At 40.1% G+C, this 24,524-nt stretch overlaps 1 protein-coding gene across 1 annotated transcript in view; it reads left to right on the plus strand.

The window, feature by feature from the left end:
- Window positions 1-3,260: 3,260 nt before the first annotated feature.
- Window positions 3,261-24,524, plus strand: part of FAF1 (Fas associated factor 1) — a 236,228-nt gene continuing 214,964 nt past the window's right edge. Inside the window, exons 1-2 of the mRNA XM_077333794.1 lie at window positions 3,261-3,630; window positions 16,956-17,024. Of these exons, the coding sequence (XP_077189909.1) occupies window positions 3,586-3,630; window positions 16,956-17,024 (114 nt within the window). The 5' untranslated portion in view covers window positions 3,261-3,585. The remainder of the gene's footprint in view (window positions 3,631-16,955; window positions 17,025-24,524) is intronic.

Here is a 24,524-nt window from a genome sequence, read left to right on the forward strand (position 1 = left end):
AAACCACCCCGTATTGAGTCTGCCATGAAAACGCTAGAGGGCGTCACCCCAAGGGTCAGACATGACTCGGTGCTTGCACAGGGGATACCTTTACCTTTACCTATCATGTGTTCTGAACTCCCAGCTTTTAAAAGTAATTAGCTTCTTCTTTCATTCCCCTTATATTTCTGCAATGAAAGAGGCTAGATATTTGCTTCTTGAAAAAAGAAAGGTGGAATTTAAAGAACCTGCTGTCATTGTAACGATATAATATTCCATTGTCAATTTCAACAAAAACAAAAAAGCTCTCCAGTGGTGGGGGAAGAAAATAGCTGCCACAGGAAATGGCTCCTGAATAGGTACTACGGGACTGTGAAAATCTGAACTTTTCCATCTACAGGACAGCCATCCAGGCTTTGCTGAGATCTTTCCCAAAACCTTGCAACAAAGCAGGCTTGGGAAAGAGCAGGAGAAAGCCAGGGAAACTCTGTAAGGTGTACAATGTACTATGTTGCTGTGGGGAAATGGGGAAAAAAACCCTACTTACCTACTATCAACAAACTTGTAACAAAAAAATGTGTGGAAACAGCTGAAATGTCAAAACAGTGTCTGGCAGTAGTATGAAAAGGCAAATTCTATGTGAAGCATTATTAGGAAAGGAACGGAAAATAAAATGGCCACTACTGTAATAATATAGTATGGCCATATTTTGATACTATGATCAGTTATAGCTACCTTGTCGCTAAAGGGATATTGTATAGTTCAAAAACTATGCACAAGAGGGCAACTAGGGTTGTGAGGGGATTGGAAGATATTCTCTACAAGGAATAGTTTAGGAGTTCTTCTTATTATAGTACTAAATTGAGTTCTTCCTGGTGAGTTGGTTATATTGGGCTCAAATTAATCCCTGGCTCATCCCGCTTCATTTTTCTATACCTCAACTATATTAAAATCTAATGTCAAAGCCAGGTCAGATTGTATGCTCATCTTCAGAAAAAAAAAAGTCAACAGTATTAATATGAAATGTAAACAATAATATTAGAATAATAGAATAATAGAGTTGGAAGGGACCTCATGGGTCATCTAGTCCAACCCCCTGCACTATGCAGGACACTCAGAACCCTATCGCTCATCCACTGTAACCTGCCACCCCCTTAAGCTTTCACAGAATCATCCTCTCTGTCAGATGGCTATCCAACCTCTGTTTAAAAATTTCCAAAGATGGAGAACCCACCACTTCTTGAAGAAGCCTGTTCCACTGAGAAACCAATCTAACTGTCAGGAACTTCTCCCAGATGTTTAGAAGGAATTTCTTTTGAATTCATTTTATCCCATTGGTTCTGGTCCATCCTTCTATCCCTCTGCTCCAGCCTTGATATGGCAACCTTTTAAATACTTGTAGATGTTTATCAAATAATCTTCTTAATTTTAAAGAATGTTAATAATTCCATATACGTGGCTAGAGCTGCAAGGATCTGGGAATTAAAATATTCTTTCCCCCCCCTTTTTACTCAGGTGCCATCAGTTCCTAAGTGGAACATATATATTCAGAGGCAATTCTGAACCATAGATACTGCATAGCAGTATCAATAGGAAGGCTTTGTCTGACATGTAATACTTTCAGTGATCGTGATAGAGTCTGGCACGCCTATGTAAAAGTTGAAAGGTTACATAGGTAAAAAAAACTTTCACATGTTCGGTACATTGCCCCACCTTTATTTATGGTCATTCAACATCCTATCTTATCCCATTCCAAACATAAAAACAAAAAACAAAAACTTTAAATCTTCTTGGTGGCATTCCCATATTGCCTTTGAATCTTGTTTGTATATACTGTGTGTGATCACTTTAATCACTGCAGAAGTCAACCAGAGTCTTTGGGCTATAGATGAGCAAGTTATATAGCAGACAAAGCACTGGCTGTTGACTTGCAGTTCAGCACTAAGCATATATATATTCAGAAGTCCTTCTGAGTTCAAGTTGATTTATTTCTTAATAAATGTACTTAGAATTGCACTACAAATCTCCCAAATCATTTACATTTCTTTAATAGTTACAACCCTATTAATCTTCCCTTACCACTGGAATAATAGTTATGGCCAGGTTGGATGTCTGACAGTTCATGACAAGCTGATTTTTTTCAGTGAAGCTGTGGTAGTATGTTTTAATCCTGTGAAATACTCATTGGGGGTTTAGATCATGAGCTAACACAAGTTCAGTAATATTAAATATGCTTAAGTTTAATATTAATATGCATAAGTTATGGATGGAGAATATAGATCTATGCTACAAACATCACTAAGGATTAGTGTGGCTGGATGTATCATCTTGGTGAGATAACTTCCAGTCATATTGAATTCATTCATAAGAGTGGTTTTTGTGTGGCTTTTCACCATCAGGAGATTGCACAATCACTGCATTAATACATCCCACTTTCTTGTAGCGTCTCCTATTCTTTTAGCAGTAGCACAGGTGCAAAAATTCAGGGGTTACACTTCATAGAATTAACTTTCTATGCTGGTGGTGGTGGGGAAGAGATCACCTATTGAAATTCTGCCCACAATTAACTAATTACTGGAATTCTACTAGAAAATATGTGGTACCCTGACACTTTGTGGTTAACAAGAGATTCTCTGAATCTGCACCACAAGAAGCATAGCTTTACACAGTAATAATAAAATGATTCGTGAAAGGAACACTGCCTCCGTTTCCAAAAGGCTGCAATCCCACATACACTCACTTGGTAACCCCGACTGAATGACTAGTCGAATTAACGCCTGTTTATTCAGAAGTACTGAAGAACAGGATTGCAACCGTTACTTACTTCCGATCAACATGTACAGGACTGGGAGCTCCCCTGCTGAGGAAGACCGTATAACACAGAGATAACTTCACGCCGTGAAGTACTGACCAAGAAAGCATTATGAGAGCTGTATAAAACCCCACGGCAATCCCTTCTCTCCATGCCTGCGGTTCCTCGTCCAGCCTCAGTTCTTTGTGGACGACACCACCTCCACAAGCTCCTCCGTAGTCCCTTTCGTGGCAAGAAACAAATCCCCTCCATCCATATGTAATCTCTTTTTTTCTTTTTTGGCTCTACCCCATTTCAAACCACTTTGCGTGCTGCAGAGAAAATGCGTCAGTGAATCAGTTCGCTTTGCACCCAGTTCCACGCAACAACAATAATCTTGCACGACCAGTAATAGCTTCGCCCTCCTCCTCTCACGCATTTGACAGAAGAACTGGTCACGTGGCGGCCGGAAAGCGTCTCTTTGCGACCTTAATGACAGGCAAAATGTGCGACAGCCGCTTGCAAAGCAGGGAGGAAGCAGTCCTAAAGCCTCCTTTCCTTTTTTTAACGCAGGGCTAGCTGCTCCCTTGTACCCTTCAGAACCCAGTCCATTTTCCTAGCTACTGGGACAGCAATTTCTGGTAGAAGGGGTGTCTCTGGGAAGCAGCTCTGTGGAATTGGCTGAGTTTGAACCTTTAGATGAGATCTTAGCCTCTTTTTTCCTTCCTCCCCCCAACTCCCTTGAGCTCAGTTCTCGCCAGCAGCAACCTCCAGGTGCACAGTTCAGGCAGGAGGAGGGGACGCTACCGGCTGCAATGGCGTCCAACATGGATAGAGAAATGATACTGGCTGACTTTCAGGTAAATTTTAAATCCCTCCCATCTCCACCACTGCCATATTAGACCCATAATATGCTTTCTGCTTCCCTTTCCCCTTTGGCTGTTGTGTTTTTGAGGGAAGATTTAAGTATTGGATTTGTGAAAACTGTTCTGAAACGATAGTGGAATTAAAAATAATATTAATACCCTTTCAATTGCATTCAGTTTTTCAACTGGCACAAATAATAAAAAGCTACTTCACTAATAAGTGAGTTTTTTAATTATCTTAGAGCTTCACAAAGAAAAATATTTCAGACAAAGATATATGGTTGTTGTTCTCATAGACTTGTATCTTTCACCTCTATGTAAGCTTTTAAATAATTAATGTTATTGTAGTAGGCTGGAAAGGAGGTGTTGTCATTGTAAGATACCTGCCAACATTCCAAGAGTCAATACTTGTTTCAAATTATTATGATATAAGAAGAGAAATTAAAGGGGGGGGGGGCAGAGGGATATGGTGTAAAGTCTTCACAATACCTTTTGCATTGAAACTGATTTTAAATATTTTAGTTTTGGTGCCCCAAACAGAATGATATTGAATACTTCTGTATGAGTTGGAGTTCATCTGTAGAATGGATTGCTTTGTGGTGTTCTAGTAATGTCTCTCCAGAATTTCAGTTTAAGTCAGGTGATGTTTTCATAAACTTTCTGCTTGAAGCTATTTGCCAACATTAGAGCTTGTTCTGACTATCCAAACCCTGAATATATCATTGCATGTATTTTTAAACACAGAGTTCCAAAAATAAGTATGAGGTTAAGCCCTATATCTTATTTTTTTTCCTGCTAGGATGACTCCTAGCAGCATTGTATATTGTATTTTAATTGTTGTATAAAATAATTTCTGTCTGTGTAACAGGGAAGATATAATAAATTCAGTGTCTTTCAATATTGTGCCTATGTAAGGGTGTTGATTATTTTTCAGGCACAAATGATAAGCACAATTCTAACATTTTCCTGAATATTTCAGTTCATGTGTTAAACTCTTATATTCAAATGGATTTATGAATATCAAGCTAGAATTTACTCTCTAGGACTGAGTTGTGGTATTAGGTGTGCTAAAGTTTGTTTTGCTATTTATGACTGCATATGATTTTACAAAACAATTATTTCATTTAAAAACTACATTGGACAACTTGTTGCATCCTAGTACTGAAAACATAAAAGGTATTTTCATTTCACCAAATCTAAGATAGGCATTTGTCCCAAATAAATTTAACAGTAATGTTGTGATCACTTTATCTCTGAAAGATGGATGAAGTTCGTCACATAGAAATATGTAAGGCTACAACCTAAATCATGGTTACTAATGTGCAGATCCTGTTCAACTCACTTCTGAACAAATCTGCATACTTTTGGATTGGATGTCTCATTGGAACTGATTAAAATCAGGATTTTTATATTTTTATACCGTTTAGATTAGAAGAAAATGCCTTCATATACTGACAGAAAATTTATTCATGTGGAGCAGTAAAGTACAGCATGTATGTTCAGTTTCAGCATAGAAGCCTGATAAAATCTCTTCATAGGATCAAAAATTTGATAATTGTGTTGGAAAATCTTCAGTATCTACTCTACTTGATTAGACACCTTCTGGTCTGGTTGGATCTAAAACCTCATTTGACTTGCTACTTTTGAGGTGGCTTATTCATAGGAATGCATTTGATACTTCATTTATCCAGAACATTTTATGTAAAATGTTTTGAAACACCGGATAAAGGAATATAACAGACACCTAAATGTGCAGAAATATCTATCTCCAAGATTTAAACTGGAGTCCCACTAAGTCATACATATGGTGTTTTGGATCAGGGTTTAAGTAATGTTTATGGGAGTTTATGATAACTTGAAGGTTTATAATACATTTAAATTGTTCGTAATATGTGTTGTATCTTGCTAATCCTTAGAACTCATTTGGGTAGATCATTTCCATTTTTGAGGGTAATGAACTAAAGCTAAGTGTTCAAGGTCCTCTATTTTGCAGTCCTAAATAACAGAATCACAGAATCATAGAGTTGGAAGGGGCCACACAGGCCATCTAGTCCAACCCCCTGCTCAATGCAGGATCAGCCCAGAGCATCCTAAAGCATCCAAGAAAAGTGTGTATCCAACCTTTGCTTGAAGACTGCCAGTGAAGACCGGCATTTACTTACAAATAAGTGCCATTGATTTCGAAGTACATATACATGACCTAGCACTGCAGCCTTAATGAATCAATGACTGGTGAGAGCTGAACCCAGGTCTCAGTGCATTCCTGGCCACAGCAGAATGTAATCTGACTCTGGGTGCTTTGATTTATGTTTAAATTGCTGTGTTTGTACCAGCATTAATGTGCTTGCATTTATTTTGGGTTTACACCTTCTAGTATTAATCCTGAGATGTTTCATTAAGCAAGAGGGACAAACAAGGAATGTGCTGAGTTAAAATGATATGGCTTGTACAGCAGTCCTTTGCAAAACATGCGCACAAAGCGAAACACATTGTCACTGTCTCTATTTCATGTTGTTTGTGGAAATTGCCTTTTGCCTGTGTTTGACCAACACAGATTATTTTGTTGGCCCCCACTCAGCATTCTAAATGAGCTTGATTTTTTCTTCTTAATAACAATATCAAACAAACATAAACATTCCTTTAATATATATGGAATATTTAGAACATGTAGGATGAAATTGCTTTTCATGCAATTGGATGCCAGCTTGGTTTAGTGCAGGGGTAGTCAAACTGCGGCCCTCCAGATGTACATGGACTACAATTCCCAGGAGCCCCTGCCAGCGAATGCTGGCTACCCCTGACTACCCCTGGTTTAGTGGTTAGGAGTGGTCACCTCTAATCTGGCGAGCCGGGTTTGGTTCCCCACTCATCTTCCACATGCAGCCAGCTGGGTGAATATGGGCTAGTCACAGTCCTATTCATTGTTCTCACAGAGCAGTTCTTTCAGAGCTCTTTTAGCCGCACTGATTTCAGAAGGTGTCTGTTGTGGGGAAAGAGAATGTGATTATAAGCTGCTTTGAGACTCCTCAAGATAGTGAAAAGCATGGTATTAAAACCAACCCTTCTTCATATGGAAAAATGGAAATGTTGAAAAATTATAGTAATGATCATTACAAATGATCAGTACAATTATTTTAATCATGGGAATGTTTAAATCTGCTTTCTAGGATTAAGTAATGTCCCTCACATTCTGCATGATAATGATGTTTAAATCTACGTATGAGCGCTAAACTTCAACAATGTTTTGCTTTCTAAAATATTCTTAACTTGAAGTTTTTACTATTTGCAAATGAGGGAAGAATATATGTTTAAGTAGTAAGGATGTAATCCTATGCATCTGTACTTGACATTAAGTCTAATTTAATGTAGAGGGTCTAATTTCTCTGTAAATCTGCATGGGATTATGCTATAAGAACAAATTCATTTTTTCCTATTTAAACAGTTCCATAAAAACATACAGACTGTGTATAAGGCATACTGATATAACCACATGATGAGTGCTGCTGTATCTGAAAAAAGTTTATTTATTTATTTGGATTTTTATCAAGTTCAACATTCTGCTTCCTTCAGTGAACAACATAAATTCTTTGGGAAGCTCTCAAGCAGAACATAAAGGCATCTATCCTGTCATACTCTTGTATCCCAGCACACTCCCTTTGAACATGAAGATTCCATTTCACCTTCATGAATAGCTGTTGATGGATGTATAAAAATGTGAAGGCTTCTTTGAAAACCACTTATGCCAGTGGCCATCACTATATCCTATGGGAATGAAATACATTCATTATGTGTTGGGTGAGGAAGTATGTTGTCTGCTGCTCATCAATTTAATTGGGTGCCCCAAACTGTGGTAGTATGGGAGAAAGATAAAACATTCTTCTTCCATGTCTTCTATGCCTTGTTTGCCTTTATAAAATTCTCCACTTAATTATCTTTCTTTACAACAAAAAAGCCTCCTTTTAAAAGCATTTTCTTGCAAAGAAGGCACTTTAATCCCTGTATCATTTATGTTGCCTTTTGCAGCAGTTGCAATTATTATGTTTAAAATTATTTGTAACTACTTTATGGAAAAATTAGGGATACTTCATAAATGGATTACATAGTACAACATACATACATACAACATACATGTGTACCATTCCCAAGCATTGTTTTTCTTTTGAAAATAATAGAATGTAAATTTGGTATATTAGCCAATATTTGATATATTTTAATTTCTCAAATCTCCATTTGTTTCTGCTCACTTCATTGCAGGCTACATCCAGTTTGGAACTGTGGTAGCACAAGATGACTTTATGCTACTGTGTTTTGGATTAACATTACAATATGCAAGTATCTTGTAATAATTCCTCTTGCTACCTGTCAGGTTGGAATTTTGCATCCCCAACTCACACGTCACATTTTCTTTCATCTCTATTTCCCTATTTGGAACTGTGTGTGTGTGTATGTATAAATGAATAATTTCTCTCCACTGAAGGTCGCTTACAGACAGTTAAAAATCAATATAAACAATTTAAAAATAGCAGAAAACACTAAAAATGAAAAAGCCATAATCAGTACAGCATATGGTAACCAAATATGTCTTTAGTATGTTACTGGAAATGAGCACTTTAGGTTCAATTGAGTATTTGTGGGGTCATTGCTTCGTTACTGAGCTGCCGCTACAAAAACCCTGTCTTTTGGGCCTACCCAACACCTTTCAGATGATGGTGGCACATGCTATAGACCTTCAGATAATTACTGCAGTAATTGGGCATATTTATTTGAGAATAGGCAGGTCTTAAATTGAAGAATTGTAAATTATAGAGGGCTTTATAAGGGGATTAGATTTATGAGGGATAGATCCATCAGTACCTTCTAACCTTGGTGACCAAAGGGAAACTTCATATTTAGAAGCAGCAAACCTCTTAATAGCACTGCTAGGAGGCAGCATCAAAAGAAATCCTTGACACCTATACCCTTTTGTTAGTTTTGCAGAGCAGCTAATTAGGGAAAGGATGCTGAACTAGATGGGCCATTGGTCTGATCCAGCAGGACTCAACTTTTACTAACTGCTAGAGTTAGTGGAAAGCCATCCTACCAGGAAGGCTCTCAGCAGATATGGAAATGTTGTTGTCATCATTTCCTGCTCACAAGCTTTCCGGAGTATTTTTGTGGATGCTCTTGGAATGCTGGAATAGATTAATACAATTGACTTGCCCTTGACCATAAATTAAGTATAAGCTATAGGTGGAATCTACAGGGCATCTTCTAATACAAAACCTATTGACTTGGAGGTTGGGGACGCATGTGATTACTCATTATAAGAATTTGAAGGGCTGTCATTTAGAGAAGTGTAGGGCTCTAGTTCAGTTGGTAGTGAAGGACGGGCTTTGTAATAATGGGTTTAAATTATGAATGGGGAGATATCAGTGGGATATTAGGAAAAACTTTTAAACAATAAGGGCAATGGAATCGGTTGTCCAGGGGTATTGTGGGCTCTCCCTTCTTGGAGGTGTTTAAGTGGAGACTGGACATTTATTTTTCATGGATACCCATTATCCTGCATAGTTTAGGTTGGACTAGGTGGTTTTGAGGCCTCTTTTGAATATATGATTCTATTTTGTGGAAATGCCATAGTATGCTTAACTGTCTGTTACTTGCTCTTCTGCATAACTTTCATGTTTGCGCAGATAAATGAGAGGTAGCTTAGAAAGATGACTTTTAAAAAGTAGACAAAATCAAGGAGGACAGGTCTATCAATAGTGATTAGTCATGATGGAACTTCCATATGCAATGCTGGATGCTAGGGACAAATAAAGAACATGCCTGCACTTTGATGATCTGCTTAGGCATTTCCACAAGCATCAGGCTGCCTTCTGTTGAACACCGAATATTGCATTTGATAAATCTTGGTCCATCTCAGTAATAAGCTTTTTATGCAACAACTAAGCACAATTGCCTCTCCTCAGTCCCATATGTGCTGAAAATATTTTTTTCTTTACAGATTATTTTCCAGATTGACCTCCCAATAACTTTCTGTTCTAAAAATTAATCCCCTTCACACTTAGCTCCACTTCAGTGATGCCCAGTCCTGTGGCAATAAGCAGACATGATCCAAAATATGTCTCCTGTGCAGCTCCTCCACTACTTTTCCACAACCATAGAATAACAGTGCAGGCACTGGTACAGGGCCCAGACTTTTTAGACAGGGCCTGAAGGTGTCTAGCCTCTTATGTGCTGCATTCCAATGTTCTTGCACTGCTCCTACACTCAACCTTGAGAAAACAGAAGCATCCCCTACCTTTATTTTGGTCTCATCTATTTGCAGTAAATTCTGAGTACAATGTACTTCTTTAGTGTCCTTGCACATGGGGTTTTTTTTTGCCCTTTTAAAAGATAATAGTGTGACACATATGGTCTGCATGTAAGTCTGCCTATGGTAGCATCCTTGTGGGGTGGTATGTGTTAGTTCTTCTGAAAAGGTTTTTTTTAAATCAGTTATAAAGAAGAGCTGGCTTTTTGTACCCTGCTTTTTTACTACAGAAAGGAGTCTCAAAGTGGCTTACAATTGCTATCCCTTCCTCTCCTCACAGCAGACACCCTGTGAGGTAGGTGAGGCTCTGAGAGAACTGTGAGTAATCCAGGGTGGCTTCTTGTGGAGGAGTGGGTCTCCAGATTTGAGTCTGCTGCTCTTAACCACTACACCAAACTAACTCATGATGAAGTTTCCTATGATACATTTTTATCTCGCCCTTCGTCCAAAGACTTCTGGACAGCATTCACAGTTCTCCTCATTTTATATTTACAGTCCTGTGAGATAGGTTAGTCTGAGAGAGTCTAACTGGCCCAGGCTCTTAGTGAGCTTTATAGTGGTGTGGGCCTGGGTCTCGTAGGTCCTAGTCCAACGCTTGGCTCATATTTTGAATTTGGGAATTTTTATATTATGTTTTTGTTATCTGTATACTATTTTCCAAATCTGAAGATACCTACATTGACAGATATGAGCCACACTTAGTCTAAACCATTTTGTCTACAAAGCTCTACGTTTTCAGGAAAATCTCTTTTAAAAACAAAAGTGATGTAAATACCTCCTCTTCAGCAATAGTAGCAGAAATGGGTGGGGAGCCACAGTGGGTTTATCACAGAAGCTGGGATCCTCACTGAGCCCAGGGCCAGCAGCAGCAGTGTTGAAGGAGGCAGAAGAAAGCCACAGTGGGCCCAGCAATGGAGTTTTTGAACCTTGTTGGGCCTTGGAGTTGGTATCAGCATTGATTGGAGGACGTAGCCATAGTGGGGCCCAGCAACAGAGGCCGTGAACCTGGCTGGGCCTGAGGACCGCAACAGCAGTGATGCGGAGGAACCCACATTGTGTACAAAGTGGCAGAGGCTACTGATTTATACATGGGCCTCTCCCAGTACACACAAAATGTGCTGTTTACACTTGGAGGAGCACCGTCCTCCAGGCATGGAGCAAACAATGCAAAATTTGGTGGTTATATTTATTTATTTAATTAATTTTGCAGGCCCTTTGGAACTTTGAAAGCTCCTGCAGGGCCTGCAGATCTTTTGGGAGCTCATTCTAGAGGCCAGGACCAAGACAGCTCTGGCCCTGGTTGAGGCCAAATGTTCATCTCTTGGGCCAGAGATCACCAGCCTGTTCATATTTGCAGAGCAAAGCACTTTTCGGAGAATATAGTTAGGCAGTCCCTCTTGACATGTCAGGCTGAGATGGTGAATGGCATTAAAGGTCAAAAACAATATTTTGAATCTCATCCGGAACTGAACTGTAAGCCAGTGCAGTTGCTTGAGAACAGGTTGGGTATGGACCCTCCAAGATATTCTAGTGAGGACCTGTGCTGCTGCATTCTGGACTAGTTGCAATTTCCAGGTCAGGGATAAGGGCAGGCCTGTGTAGAGTGTGTAATCTAACCTGAAGGTAACTGTTGTATAGATTAGCGATCCCCAACCTGTGGGCTGCAGACCACTAATTGGAGGTGGGCCGCGAAGGACGCCTTCTCCCCCCCCCCCCCCGGGCTCAGGCTTCCCATTGATTTGTCATTGTCATGAGTTAAAATTTCCATGAAAATAAAATGTTCCTTATGTTCATTGTTGTGGCGTGTCTGTATCTTTGAAGGGATGTTTAAACATTACCATAGCAATCAGAGAGCGTTAGGGCAGTGGTTGAGAGTAGAGGAGTAAACTACCCCTCCCCCCACCGGGCCTCAGTAAAATTGTCAAGCGTTGACCACTATACCAGTGGTCCCCGGTGATAAAAAGGTTGGGGACCACTGGTATAGATCACTTTAGCCAGATGGTGTGGGGCCCAGTTGGGTGTGAGTACCTTTGTTGAGCAAAGATGGTAGAACACCAGCTGTGCTACTCTAGTGACCTGAGCCTCCATAGATAGGGAGGCAATAGAAATCACACCCAGATTCCTAGTGGATAGTGCAACCATCAGCTGCACTTCCTCTCCTGGCCCTTTCTTATCAAGTTTTTCCTACCTCTGTCTTGGAGGAGTTTCATTTCAGGTGGCACTGCTTAATCCAAACTGTCACTTGCTTATCCAAACTGGTGTATATTTATTACTAGAAGATAAATAAATGAGCAGTCCTCTTGGTTCTCCTTTTCCTCTTCTTCCAAATGGGGTCTAGTATACTGAAGTGGAATCAGAGAAGACTCTCATGCTATCGGTGGAGGGCTCAGCTAACTGTGGAGGTGATATTCAACCTGTTCTGGAAGAAGTTGTTCTTTTCTATCAAAGAATACATTAGTAGCCTGGGGTTACTAATTAACCCTACACTGCTTAAGGTACATGGGTAAAGTTTAGTAATATCTTTCCCAGCACAGTTAGTAGACCTGCTGTGTCATAAGAACGTAAAAAGAGCCATGCTGGATCAGACCTAAGATCCATCTAATTCTGTATTCTGTTCACACAATGGCAAACTAGCCACCTGTAAGATGTCTACAAATAGGGCTGTGCCCTTTCCTGGAAAGCAGCAAATCAAGCATTTATCAATGCTCTAGTGCAACCTTTCTCAACCTTTTGACCATGGAGGCACACCCACCTTTTTGTGAGGCTTTGAGGCATACTGGAAGTTATGCTAGCTGGTCATTCCTCCTTTTCATCTCACCCAGAAATGAGGTCACTCAGATGGAACTATTTCTTCATTAGCAAGTTTTCTGTTGCAGATGAGGGCACAACAGAATAGGACACCTAGGATCACCATTCCAAGTGAAGCCCATTAATAAATAGCTTCCACTGTAGAGATGGGATTTTTGGGAGTCACAGAAGGCCCCTCTCCCTGCTACCCAAGGTCTGGAGCTTGCAGAATTCCCCTCTGGCACTTCAAGTTAACCCCCCCCCCCCAGCCCTGAGGAAGTACTCACCTTGCTCAGCTCCAGCTGCCACCAATGACGCAGGTTGATGTTGTGGTAGGAGCCTTGGCTGAAAAAGGTTTTTCATTGGCCACTTTGGGAGAGCGTGGGAGAGCCCATGTAGGGGCATTAACTTAAAAAAATAATTAAACAAAAATTCCAACACTCTGTGGCACATCTCGAGTGCACTGATGGCACATCAAAGTACCACGGCACACCAGTTGAGCATCCCTGTTCTAATCTATCCACATTTGACTACTGACTGCAGTGTGTGATATGTAGAGATGGTTTAGGGAAGTTTTTGAAAAATTAAACTGATTCTGGCTAAACTGATTCTGCTTATTGTACCAGTAATTAAAAATCTTCAGGACTTCTCATTATGTTTCTGGGTACCATTCAAAGTGCTAATCATGACATTTAATGTTCTCAGCTCTTTGGGATCAGGATATATGGACTACTTCTTTGTTCTGGGTGAACTTGCCTAGCAGCAGATTTCTTCATCTGAGGGTCTTCATCTGAGGGTCTTCTCAGATCTACTTCTGAAAGCAGATGGTCTCTGCAGGAAACAGTCTTTTCGGCTTGATTATATCACTAGCTATATTATATAGAGGTCCTCCTAGCAGTTTCTGTATTATTTTTCTGGTGTTAGGTTCTACTGTATTTGTTGCAATTAATCGGCTATGTCTACATGAGGTGTTTTGTAACGTTGTTAACTTTTGCTATATTTTTCTTCCTGTGAAACTTTAAAAATGTTGGAACAAAATGCAACCTTTCTTATATTGAATTAGCATTCATCCAGCAGAATGCAGGATTTCAAAGTCCAGGTTGGCAAATTCCTGGAGATTTAGTGGTAGAGTCTGATGAGGACCAGGTTTGGGGAGGGGAGCGATCTCAATGGGATATAATACCAAAGAATCTGCCCTCCAAACCCCACATTTTCTCAATTGGAACTGATCTTTGAAGTTTACAGTTCAGCTGTTATTCCGGGAGATCCCTGGGCCCTACCTGGAGGAGGCTTGGATTCTGTCATTATCAGAGTTAATAACTAAGGGCTGGGTTGCCAACTGCTAGGCAGAATAATACACAAATAGAGATGGACAGTCAGTGCTAAGTGATTATTCTTTTCTGGTTTTATTCTTTTTTTGAATTTATTGTAGTCTTCATCAAAGCACTGTCCAGATAACAACCATTTTCAAATGTATTTTCATCAGTAGCAAAGTCACCCAAAGAGGTCTAATGACCCTGAAGTATAAATCAAAAAACATAGAATCATAGAGTTGGAAGGGAACTCCTGGGTCATCTATTCCAACCCCCTGCACTATGCAGGACGCTCACAACTCTATCGCTCATTCACTGTAACCTGCCACCCCCTTGAATCTTCACAGAATCAGCCTCTTGGTCAAATGGCCATCCAGTATTCCATATCATGACTGTTTGAAAACACCTTCTTTGACAGGAGAGGTTTGGGTGAGACAGGGGAAATAAATAACCTACGCCTACATATGAACTGTTTGGTGCAATTGCTTTTTTTTAACATAGGCAATAAACATTTATCTCCAGCATTTAGACCATGGGGAGAACTGTGCATGTTCCATTGGTTCCTTCTTCCTCTAGAACACTTTTGCAGTTGCTGTCTTTTGACTGTGTGCCCCTGTAGTTTTATCTGGTTTAATGGGTTCTCTAAAAGGAAAACAAATGGGAAAGTGGATATGATATTGTTACAACAAATGCTGAAGGTTAGAACCATAGCAGGAATCCCCAATGCGCTGATAACTTTTCTGGTACCCCTAAGTATTTATAGAAATGACTAGGGTCAGGTTGGGCTTCTGCTTAGGAGGGCTTCTAATTGACCAATGGCGATCCAGTTGGTGGTGCAGATTAAAATAACTATGCCACCCAATGGACATTAAGATCAGTGAAAATAAATTTGTGATCCCTGGCCCAAAAGAAGTATGTCTAACCTCAACCAGGGCCAGGACATTTTTGGTCCTGGCCCCGACCTGGTGGAATGTGCTCCCAGAGGAGCTGAGGGCCCTGACGGAACTGAGCCAGTTCCACAGGGCCTGTAAGATGGAGTTCTTCTGCCAGGCATTTGGTTGGGGCCAATAAACATATGGACAATTTGATTAACATCTTGGGCTCCCTCTATACCAGCGTTTTCAACTGCTCCAGCGCCGCGACACCAACTACGGTGGTGGGGTCAGCGGCGGTGTGTGCACACGTGCAGGGCAGCGTGCGGGCATGTGTGCCAGGCATGCAACAGTCAGGCAGTGTGGAGGCAGCCATTGAAATGGCTCTGCTGCCGCTGGCCGTCTGCCGCCACCCCGTCGCCAGTTGCTGCCCCGCCACCGCCGGTTGCTGCCCCACTGCCACCCCGCTTCTGCTGCTCCACCGCCGGTGCCCACCGCCACTGCCTACTGCTGCTGCCCTGCTACCACTTGCAGCCGCCTGCAGTTGCTCCTGCCAGTCATCGCTGCTTGCAGCTGCCGCCCCCGGCCGCCGCCAGCATGCCAGTGGCAATCAACCTGGGGACCCCAAAGAGGCCAGACGAACCCAAATGGGGGTGCGACCCCTTGGTTGAGAACCACTGCTCTATTGGAAACTGGAAACTAAGGCCCTCTGGTTTTGCCACACAATGGGTAGGATTGTTGTATTGTGTTTTAACTGCTGATTTTATGTTTTATGTATTACTTTATTTATATAGTATATTAATAATAATATGTTGAAAGCCAATCCGAGCCAGCATTGCCAGGAGGGGTGGAGTATAAATTGAATAAATTAAAAAGTATTGTTCTGATGGGAGCTACCACCACAGTGTTGGTTATTTTCTCTCATGCTCTTCTTTTCCAGTGTTTTTTTTTTTTTTATTACTCCTGATTTCCCCAATACCTGGGATTTCTGTGTGTGAGCATGTGTTTTTCATGTCTTGCATTGGCCTTATTTATTTATTTATTTATTTATTTATTTACTTACTTACTTACTTACTTATTTATTTATTGCATTTATATACCGCCCTCCCTGAAGGCTCAGGGCGGTTTACATGGAACTGAAGAAATTATACAGGAAAGATTACATATAATTAATTATAACATTGATATTATTAACTAATAATAACAAGTAACTGTATAACATTAAACAATCAAACAATAATACAACAGGTCCAGGAGTCTTGGTGGATTTCTGGGGGGGGAAGAGGGAGAGGGGGGCAGGGGCCCTGCTGATATTGTTGATCGATTGTGCTTGGCCTCAACTAAATGCCTGGTGGAAGAGCTCCCTTTGCAGGCCCTGTGGAACTGCTTCAGCTCCGTCAGGGCCTTGATCTCATCTGGGAGTTAATTCCTCCAGGTATTGCAGCTGGCTCTTCCTCTTGGGGCAGCCATTTGATGATAGTGGCTGCCAATCTATGTTAAAATTCCAAAGGTACCCACTCTTGAGTTATAGCCTGTATTTTTCTTGTTTTATAAAGATTTTTCTTATCTAGCTAGGACAGTTAGCACTAGGGCAGAATTTCACAAAAAATCACATTCTACTTGTGTGGGTCATAGCATAGTGTTAATTTTACATTTGCTGCTGAAGCCATCAAGGTGTCATTGATAATCAAGAAACTTTTTTCAACCTGAGTTTTTTTCTGATGCTTTGCATTTCAGAAGCACCATATATATGCTCAGTATCCACCTGTCATACTAGGTTAACTTAGTTAAACTTAGTTAATTTTATAATTCTTTTGATTAACAAGGAGAGTATGTTGTCTGCTCATACTTTCCTGCCTATTATTAACTGCCTAACATTTTTGGTTTTGTAAGTTGGGCAGAAATTAAGTTTCCAGTTCTCCTCCTCCTCCTCCTCCTCCTCCTTCCTCCTCTAGATAAAAATGGGCTGTAATATCACCAAGTATGACTATATCCTGTTTAATTTAATTATATATACATAATTAATTGAGCCCTTGTCCTCTTCATTTTTAGGCATGTACTGGTATAGAAAATATTGATGAAGCAATCACCTTACTTGAACAAAATAACTGGGATTTAGTGGTAAGTATTTAATTTTTAATAGGAAAATAGAAAAAATGCATGTACGGAAAAGAAGTAGTATTACCAATTTGGAATATAAAAGGTAACATCTCTTCCATTGTTTTCTAATTAGATGTAAGTGGTGTAATTTTTGTTGCTTATTCAAAATTTTATTTATCATGCACTTTAAAGCTACCTATATTGGAATAAATCTAGCTGGGACAGTCCTAAGTAGGTCCACTAAGCATCCTATTGAAGTCTACTTGATGGATCTTATTGCAAGGAAAGTTTTTTGAGGATTGTACTGTTAGGCACTGAAGCTTCAAATTTCAGAAATTTGAATCCCTTCCTGGATCCTATACACAAGGATCCAGACCAGTCTCTCAGCTGGAGACAGAACGCAAAGGTATGACTTGTTTCCTGTGTATAAGAATGAGGGCATATCACTGTTGAATGATCCATAAAGAAACACTCCATATTGTCATGACTATACTAGAACAAGCTGGCCCCAATAACTAAGAAGTCGGATGGTAGAATACACATCCAGGAAAAGGTTCAGGAACTGTTTGTGGCTAGGTAGCAGGGAAAAAACCCTAGTGTTTCAGAGGTTCAGTCTGTTGAAGAAGAGATGTTGAAAGACCTGAATTAGATTGAGGTGACGAGAGAAGAGGTCCTATGACTGACAAATCACTAGGTAAAGATGGCATATATCCAAGAATTCTGCAACAAATGTGAACTTGTGGATAGCCTGACAAAAATAGCACTCTGTGAATAAAATCTGCCTCCATTCCTGAGAACAGGATGTTAGTTAATTAACACCCATCTTTTAAAAAGGTTCCAGAGGAGATCAAGGAAAGTACAGGCTGGTCACTCTAATGTCAATACTGGATAAATTGTTGGAATCTGTTATTAAAACTAGAATTAATATGCACATTGATGAACAAAAACTATTAAGGAAGAATCAATATGGATTCTGTAACTAGAATTAATATGCACATTGATGAACAAAAAACTATTAAGGAAGAATAGTTATGGATTTTTGTCTCACTCACCCAGGGGTAGTCCAACTGCGGCCCTCCAGATGTCCATGGACTACAATTTCCATGAGCCCCTGCCAGCACTGGCAAGGGCTCATGGGAATTGTAGTCCATGGACATCTGGGGGGCTGCAGTTTGACTACCCCTGCGAGTGTACAAACATGTGGGCAAGGGTGACCCAGTACCCAGTTTTCTAGAAAGCTTTAAAAAAAGTTCCTCATCAATAGCTCAGTCTGCAGTCATGGGATAAAAGGACAAGTCCTCTTGCAGATTCAAAACTGCTTAATTAAAAGGAAACAGAGTATAAATAGGCTGTTTTCATAATGGAAGGTGGTAAGCAAAGGGGTACCACAGGAATCAGTACTAGGTCTGGTGCTTTTAAACTTGTTCCTTAATCATTGGAGGTTGGGAGTAAGCAGTGAAGTGGCTAAGTCTGCAGATGACACTAAGCTGGGGGAGTGGATGTCAATGAGCTCCAATGCAAAGTAATGCACATCAGGTCAAAAAGTCCTAACTATAAATATACATTGAAGTGGACTGAAAACAAATAAGATATCCACATGTTATCACCTATCATTGATATCTAGATATCTAGACCTTTGCCAGTTTGATTGAGATATGACAGAAGATTCCAGTTTTTAGATAGCCGGTTCTAGATTTTTTAACTTGAAGTAGTTTATCGTTTAAATGCATTTCAATTGTGAATTGTGTTAATTTGCCATGTTGTACAATGCCCAAGGCCAGGTTATCAGTATGGATGGGACAAAAATCTAATAAATAAAAAAGAAATGAAATAAGACCCATGCATAAATCTATGATATGACCTCATTTGGAATACTGTGTTCAGTTCTGATCACTGTACTTCAAAAAAGATGTTATTGCTTGGAAAAAGTGGATAAAAGGACAACTGAAGTGATTAAGGAAATGGAACACTTTCTCTACGATGGAAGGTTAAAGAGGTTAGTGTTTTTAGCACTGAGAAATGATGATTGAGGGGTGACATGACAGAAGTGTACAAAATTATGCATATACTAAAGTATGTAGAGAAGTAATTTTCTCCCTTTTTCACAATACAGGAACTTATAAGCATTCAATGAGCAGTAGGCTTAAAATAGATAAAAGGAAGTATTTCAAGAAAGGATTTAGGTCAGGGGTAGTCAAACTACGGCCCTCCAAATGTCCATGGACTACAATTCCCATGAGCCCCTGCCAGTGTTTGCTGGCAGGGGCTCATGGGAATTGTAGTCCATGGAAATCTGGAGGGCCGCAGTTTGACTACCCCGATTTAGGTAAACCTATAGTGCAGAGGTCCATAACTGGCTAGTAGCCACAAGCTATAGATGGAACTCTGTGTCTGGGGCAGTGTTGCTCTGTATTCTTGGTGCTTGGGGAGGGCAATAGGGGAAGGGCTTTTGGCCCCACTAGTGGTCCTTTTGGCTACTGTGATCGATTATCCACAGGAGGGATAAGCTGGGGTGGCACTTGCATGGCACTGGGTAACATTCCCGCTGACGCATGACGTTGTTGTCAGCCTGGCCCCAGCCCAATTTAGGCTCTGTGGTAAGGAAATGCTGATTTTTCAGCATTCCCTTTTCTAATGCGGTTGCTTTTGGCACTTAATGTGGGCCAGGCCTGTGCATACAGGGAAGAGCAGGGCCTGGAAGGCCCTGCTTCCCGCCCCCCCCCCACTACAGTATCCCAGCAGGGACACAAAATGCCCCTTTTGACTCCATGGTGCTTCGCGACACTACAGAGCTGAATGGGGCATTGTTTCCCCCCTATAGGGAGGAACCCACTGCCCCCCTGCCGCCCTCTGCCACCATGATGAGGTACGGCACAGCAGAACATTTCTGACCAGGAGTTGTGTGTGTGCCGGGCAGAGTGTGTATGCCGGGAGAATTGTACCCCGTTAGTACACGGGAAACAGTGGGGCATGCTGCCCTGCTGCTAGAAACCAATGGTGGCCTGGTGCAGCCATCACCATGCATAATTGGTCTGTGTGATACAGAGTGTTGGACCAGATGGACCATTGGTCTGTTCCAACATGGCTTCTCTTATGTTCTTAGCTGCTCAAAATTCAGTAGGTGTGACAACTTTTAAAATTGGTCATCTACTGTTGAAATTTGGTAAATTGTTGCTGCTGCTATTTGAATATTTTTTGTACCATAGAGACTAGGTACTCAGAAAAAAGAACTTCTCAAAATTTTTCATAAAGCTGCAGATCATGCAAAATATACCTATGGGGACTTTACCAGTGTGTTGGTCATATGAGGATCATATTTCGTATAATCTGCCATACTTGTCTTCACTGTACTTATCTGCAATAGGAAAGCAGTTTGTAATGTAAAGTGTTCACCTTCTCATTTACAACGATAATGCCTTTTCACTATAGAAACTCTGCAAGTGGTTATGATTTTAATTTTTAAAGTGCATTTTTGAAAATGTGAACCTTGCTGTTTGCTGAAATGTCTGCCTTAGTGCTATATTTAACTTCTTGATCCCTTCTGTTGGCAGTGGTTCAAAGCAACTGTGTATTTGCAGCAAAGCCAGTGGTTTTGCACACCTGTAAAATGTGTTGGCTTGCAGCTCTTCTTGTACGTTGGTTTTAAGGAGCAGCAGACAAAAACTGCTCTGTGCGCTGTTTTTACAGTACTTTGGTTTCGTAATTTTAATAATTTTATGGATAACCTAATAATAATATTCATTTCTTTTTAAACTGGAAAAGTGGAGAGGACTCTTCTGAGATGCAGACGAGCCCCTTATGGAGGTTATATAAATCCAGCACATAAAGAAAGTACTATTAAAAGCCCCTGCCTAAAAAAATTTGAATGAACAAATTGAAGGGACTGAAAATCCATGGGGGAAAAGGGAAGCCTTTAATTCCCCTCCCCCCTTTGGTATTCTTAGGGGACTAATGGGTAGGTGTCTGTGGCACTTAATAACATTCCTGAGAGTTTCATACTGAAACTTAACTTGATCACTCATATTTTACATTAGCTGTTAAATGTATGCCTTGCACTTCCTTCAGAAAGCTCTAAGTGGCATGCTTCCTTCTCCTGTTCTCTATTTTATCCTCTTGACAATCCTATAAGGCCAGTTAGGTTGAGAGGAAGTCACTGAGCCAAGGTCACTGGTGAGCTTCATGGTGAAGGGGGATTTGAATCCAGGTCTGTCCAGTCTTAGTCAAATACTCTAGAACAGTGGTCCCCAACCTTTCTGAGGTTGGGGACCGGCAGGGCATCTTAAACTAGAAGCAGGTTATTTGACTGGTATCTGCAAACATTCAAGCTTGTTTCTAGTGAATCTGACGAGGCGTTGAATAGATTTTGAGGATCTTGATTTAAATGTCCTGCATAACACCATGCTTGTAACGCAAATATTAAAGGCACCAGTGCTATGTCAGAAGTAGGCTATTCTTATGCTTCTGGATCCTCCCAGAGAACTGGCAATAATCTGTGACTTTTCTTTCCCCTAAATTTGCTAGTGTTAACTGAATGATATTGAATTAGCTTGTAGTATATTGTGTAGCTGTTTTTTTCAGTCAACATCTGGAAGTATTGCTTGACTTAATCAGACTAAAAGGGATTCTATCAAATAAATAACAGCTGTGTATTTAGGTGGGGGGCTTGGCCAGTTGCTAGATATGCTTGTTTAATCTGGCTTTGAATTTCGAGGCTCCTTTTCTTTTTTTCTTTTTTCTTTTTTTTTTCTTTATCTCCAAATTTTTCTCCAAAGTATATCTAGAGAAGTATAATGCAGATCAGCCTGCTTATAGCCTGACTGCCTTCCTGTTTAGTTATGTGCCATCTAATATAGAGTGTAAGGCTTTGGTTAGAACTGGTGTCAGCATTATGAAAGTAATGTAAGCAACATGTGCAACCTTATCTAAATACTAGTTGAAATTTCATTACTGCAGTAATGAACTCATTCTACTTCTATTATCCTTGCACAGCTGCCAGCAAGAAATGTGGAGTCATCAAGTGAACGAGAGGCTAATAAATGTCAACTTCTGTTATGAAGAAGCTACTCTATTTCTTGTAATAGAGAGTTCTTTGTATTCCTGATCAACACAAAAGACAGCACCTGAAAGGACAGAAGTGCTTGGCAGTCTGTAACTAAGTCCTCCCCCTCCCCATTTAGCATTTCTCATCACAAGTTCATATTTTTGTTATAAAGGCTTGAGCCTCAGCTATGTGGCTTTTTATAGTCTCACATAGTCTGAAATAAAATAGCTTACAAACTGTTTTAAAAATTAGACTTTATTTAGTGCTCTGAAAAATTACAGGACAAATATAAATTTATTCAGAAGATTCTTGGTTGTTGGCGAAAGGGAATTGAATGGCAGTGGAATGTAGCATTTTTGCAATCAGATGATGACTACAAGATAAGTTCAGTTCCAAAATGCTCACCCTTTAATGTTGTTATTTTGTTTTTAAATATCCAGCACAATGGAAGAGTTCTGGCAAAACTTGAAAGTTTGTAGACCGTTTTGTGTTATTTTGACTGATCCTAAGAAAAGCTATTAGGTAGCTGGGAGGGGGTGGGTGGGGCCTGATTGCTTGTGACTATTGCATATTCAAGGAGTGTTTTGGTAAAATTCTTTTTGATTTTTCCTACCTGTGAGTTTATGGTACTCTATTGTTATTTCCCCAAATTAATTACACCAAATATAATTTGCTTTCCAGTCATACAGATGTGGAGGTTTCCACACATTTCTTGTTCAGGCTGGCAAATAAATTATTAGGATAGAGTGTGCAGTGTTGTACTTCAAGCACTGTGACATTGTTTGTGATTGTTAGCCTCTGGCTGAAAGGCTTTTTTATGTACAAGACCTGTGTTTATCCCATGTTCTCAATGTAGAGTTCTTTAAACGACTTAGAATCAAGTCCCATTTTTTAATTTTGTGGTGATGGGCATAGGAAAGGACATAGGAAAATACACTGAATGGATTTGCTTGTGCAGTCTAGTAGCAAATTTTGGAGTGAGATCTTGAGACGTGTGTAGAAAAACATGTTGTGGCATAGGCAGCCTGTGCTTTGCTTGCATTTGTAAAGCTTAATTAAAAAACAAAACAAACCATCAGTGTGGATTGACTGATGAGATCTGTATAGGTCCTATAATAAGCTTATTGCAGGAAAAGTACCAGTACCAACTGACTTTTTTGATGTTCTTTTGAACAGGAATGATCTCAAATTCTCAGCCATTAGTTCATGTTTTGAATTTAACTCTATTGCTGGTAACAATTGCCGAAAGTGAGACAACTTGCTGAGAGTTGATTGCCCAATGGAGCCATTGAAAAGAATTTGTATTCCTGTTGGGAAGCAAGCTACATACCTTCAGTTACTCAGCATGGAAATAAGTCTTCTGTTTTTACAGCTGAACTCCATAAACTTTAGCATTATTAATCTAAGCTGCTACTGTTGGAGTGCCCTAGCTTTTGCAGTAAGGATGTGATTGTTTTAATGCAGTTCCATGGACTTGCTTTGAATAAACATCTTTTAAAAACAAACTGTATTTGATGGCAGTTAAGAATTAAGCTCAGACCTGGGGATATCAGTTTCCTGCCCTAACTTTATAGGATGCATGAAAAGAGGAGGGTTCGTTGGACTTTTTAACTCCCGGTCTCCCTTTCCTATTTTTTGCTGGTCTTCTAGGAAAACTTGAAGGCAGCAGTGAATGAAGAAGAGCCAACATCAGATCAGCTGGCTCCATCAAGGAAACCCCATCTTGATCTGAGCAAAGCTGTTAACAATAGGATGTTTTGAGGGTCATTAATTCATAGGGTCATGATAAGGTAGAATCTACGTGATGACAGTTCTATACAAATGCACATTGCCACATTGCATAAGAACCCCTGCACATCATAGTAGGGCTAGAACAGAATAATAGAATCATAGAATAATAGAGTTGGAAGGGATCTCCTGGGTCATCTAGTCCAACCCCATTGTTTTTTCCATTTCTCTCAGTATTCTTTTGCTGGAGAAAAAATTCTGTTATATATAAAAGCTTGTGGTATGTCTAAACAATAGGACAGCATCTCCATAGTTTTCAGTGTCTATGGACGAGCACCAAATTATTAAGCCTTTTTCTGGCAGACTTATTTTGTTTATATACATTTTAACATAAATTGTCAGAGCTTTCTGTAGAGATAGAAAAGTGCATTAGGGACTTTGACTGAGATACTTCTGGGTTTAAATCAGATAATTGACTATGGGTTTTGACTATCTAGTTTGACCAGAGTAACTTGGCTGTCTTTCTTACTTAAATTATTTATACCAGGAAACATCTGTATAGTAACTTCCTGTAGTTTCAAAATGAATGAAAAAACAACAATGCAACAATGTGGAGGTAGGATATTGGTTTGGTGCGGCAGTTTTTGGAACTTCCCCATCTTTTTAGACATCTTCATGGTTGGAACAGCTTCTTGAACAAAACCAGCATTGAAGTTGGAGCATAATCTTCCTATGAACAGCAACAGTCCTTC

This window comes from Paroedura picta, chromosome 4 (genome assembly GCF_049243985.1).
Source record: "Paroedura picta isolate Pp20150507F chromosome 4, Ppicta_v3.0, whole genome shotgun sequence".
NCBI classification, from domain to species: domain Eukaryota; kingdom Metazoa; phylum Chordata; class Lepidosauria; order Squamata; family Gekkonidae; genus Paroedura; species Paroedura picta.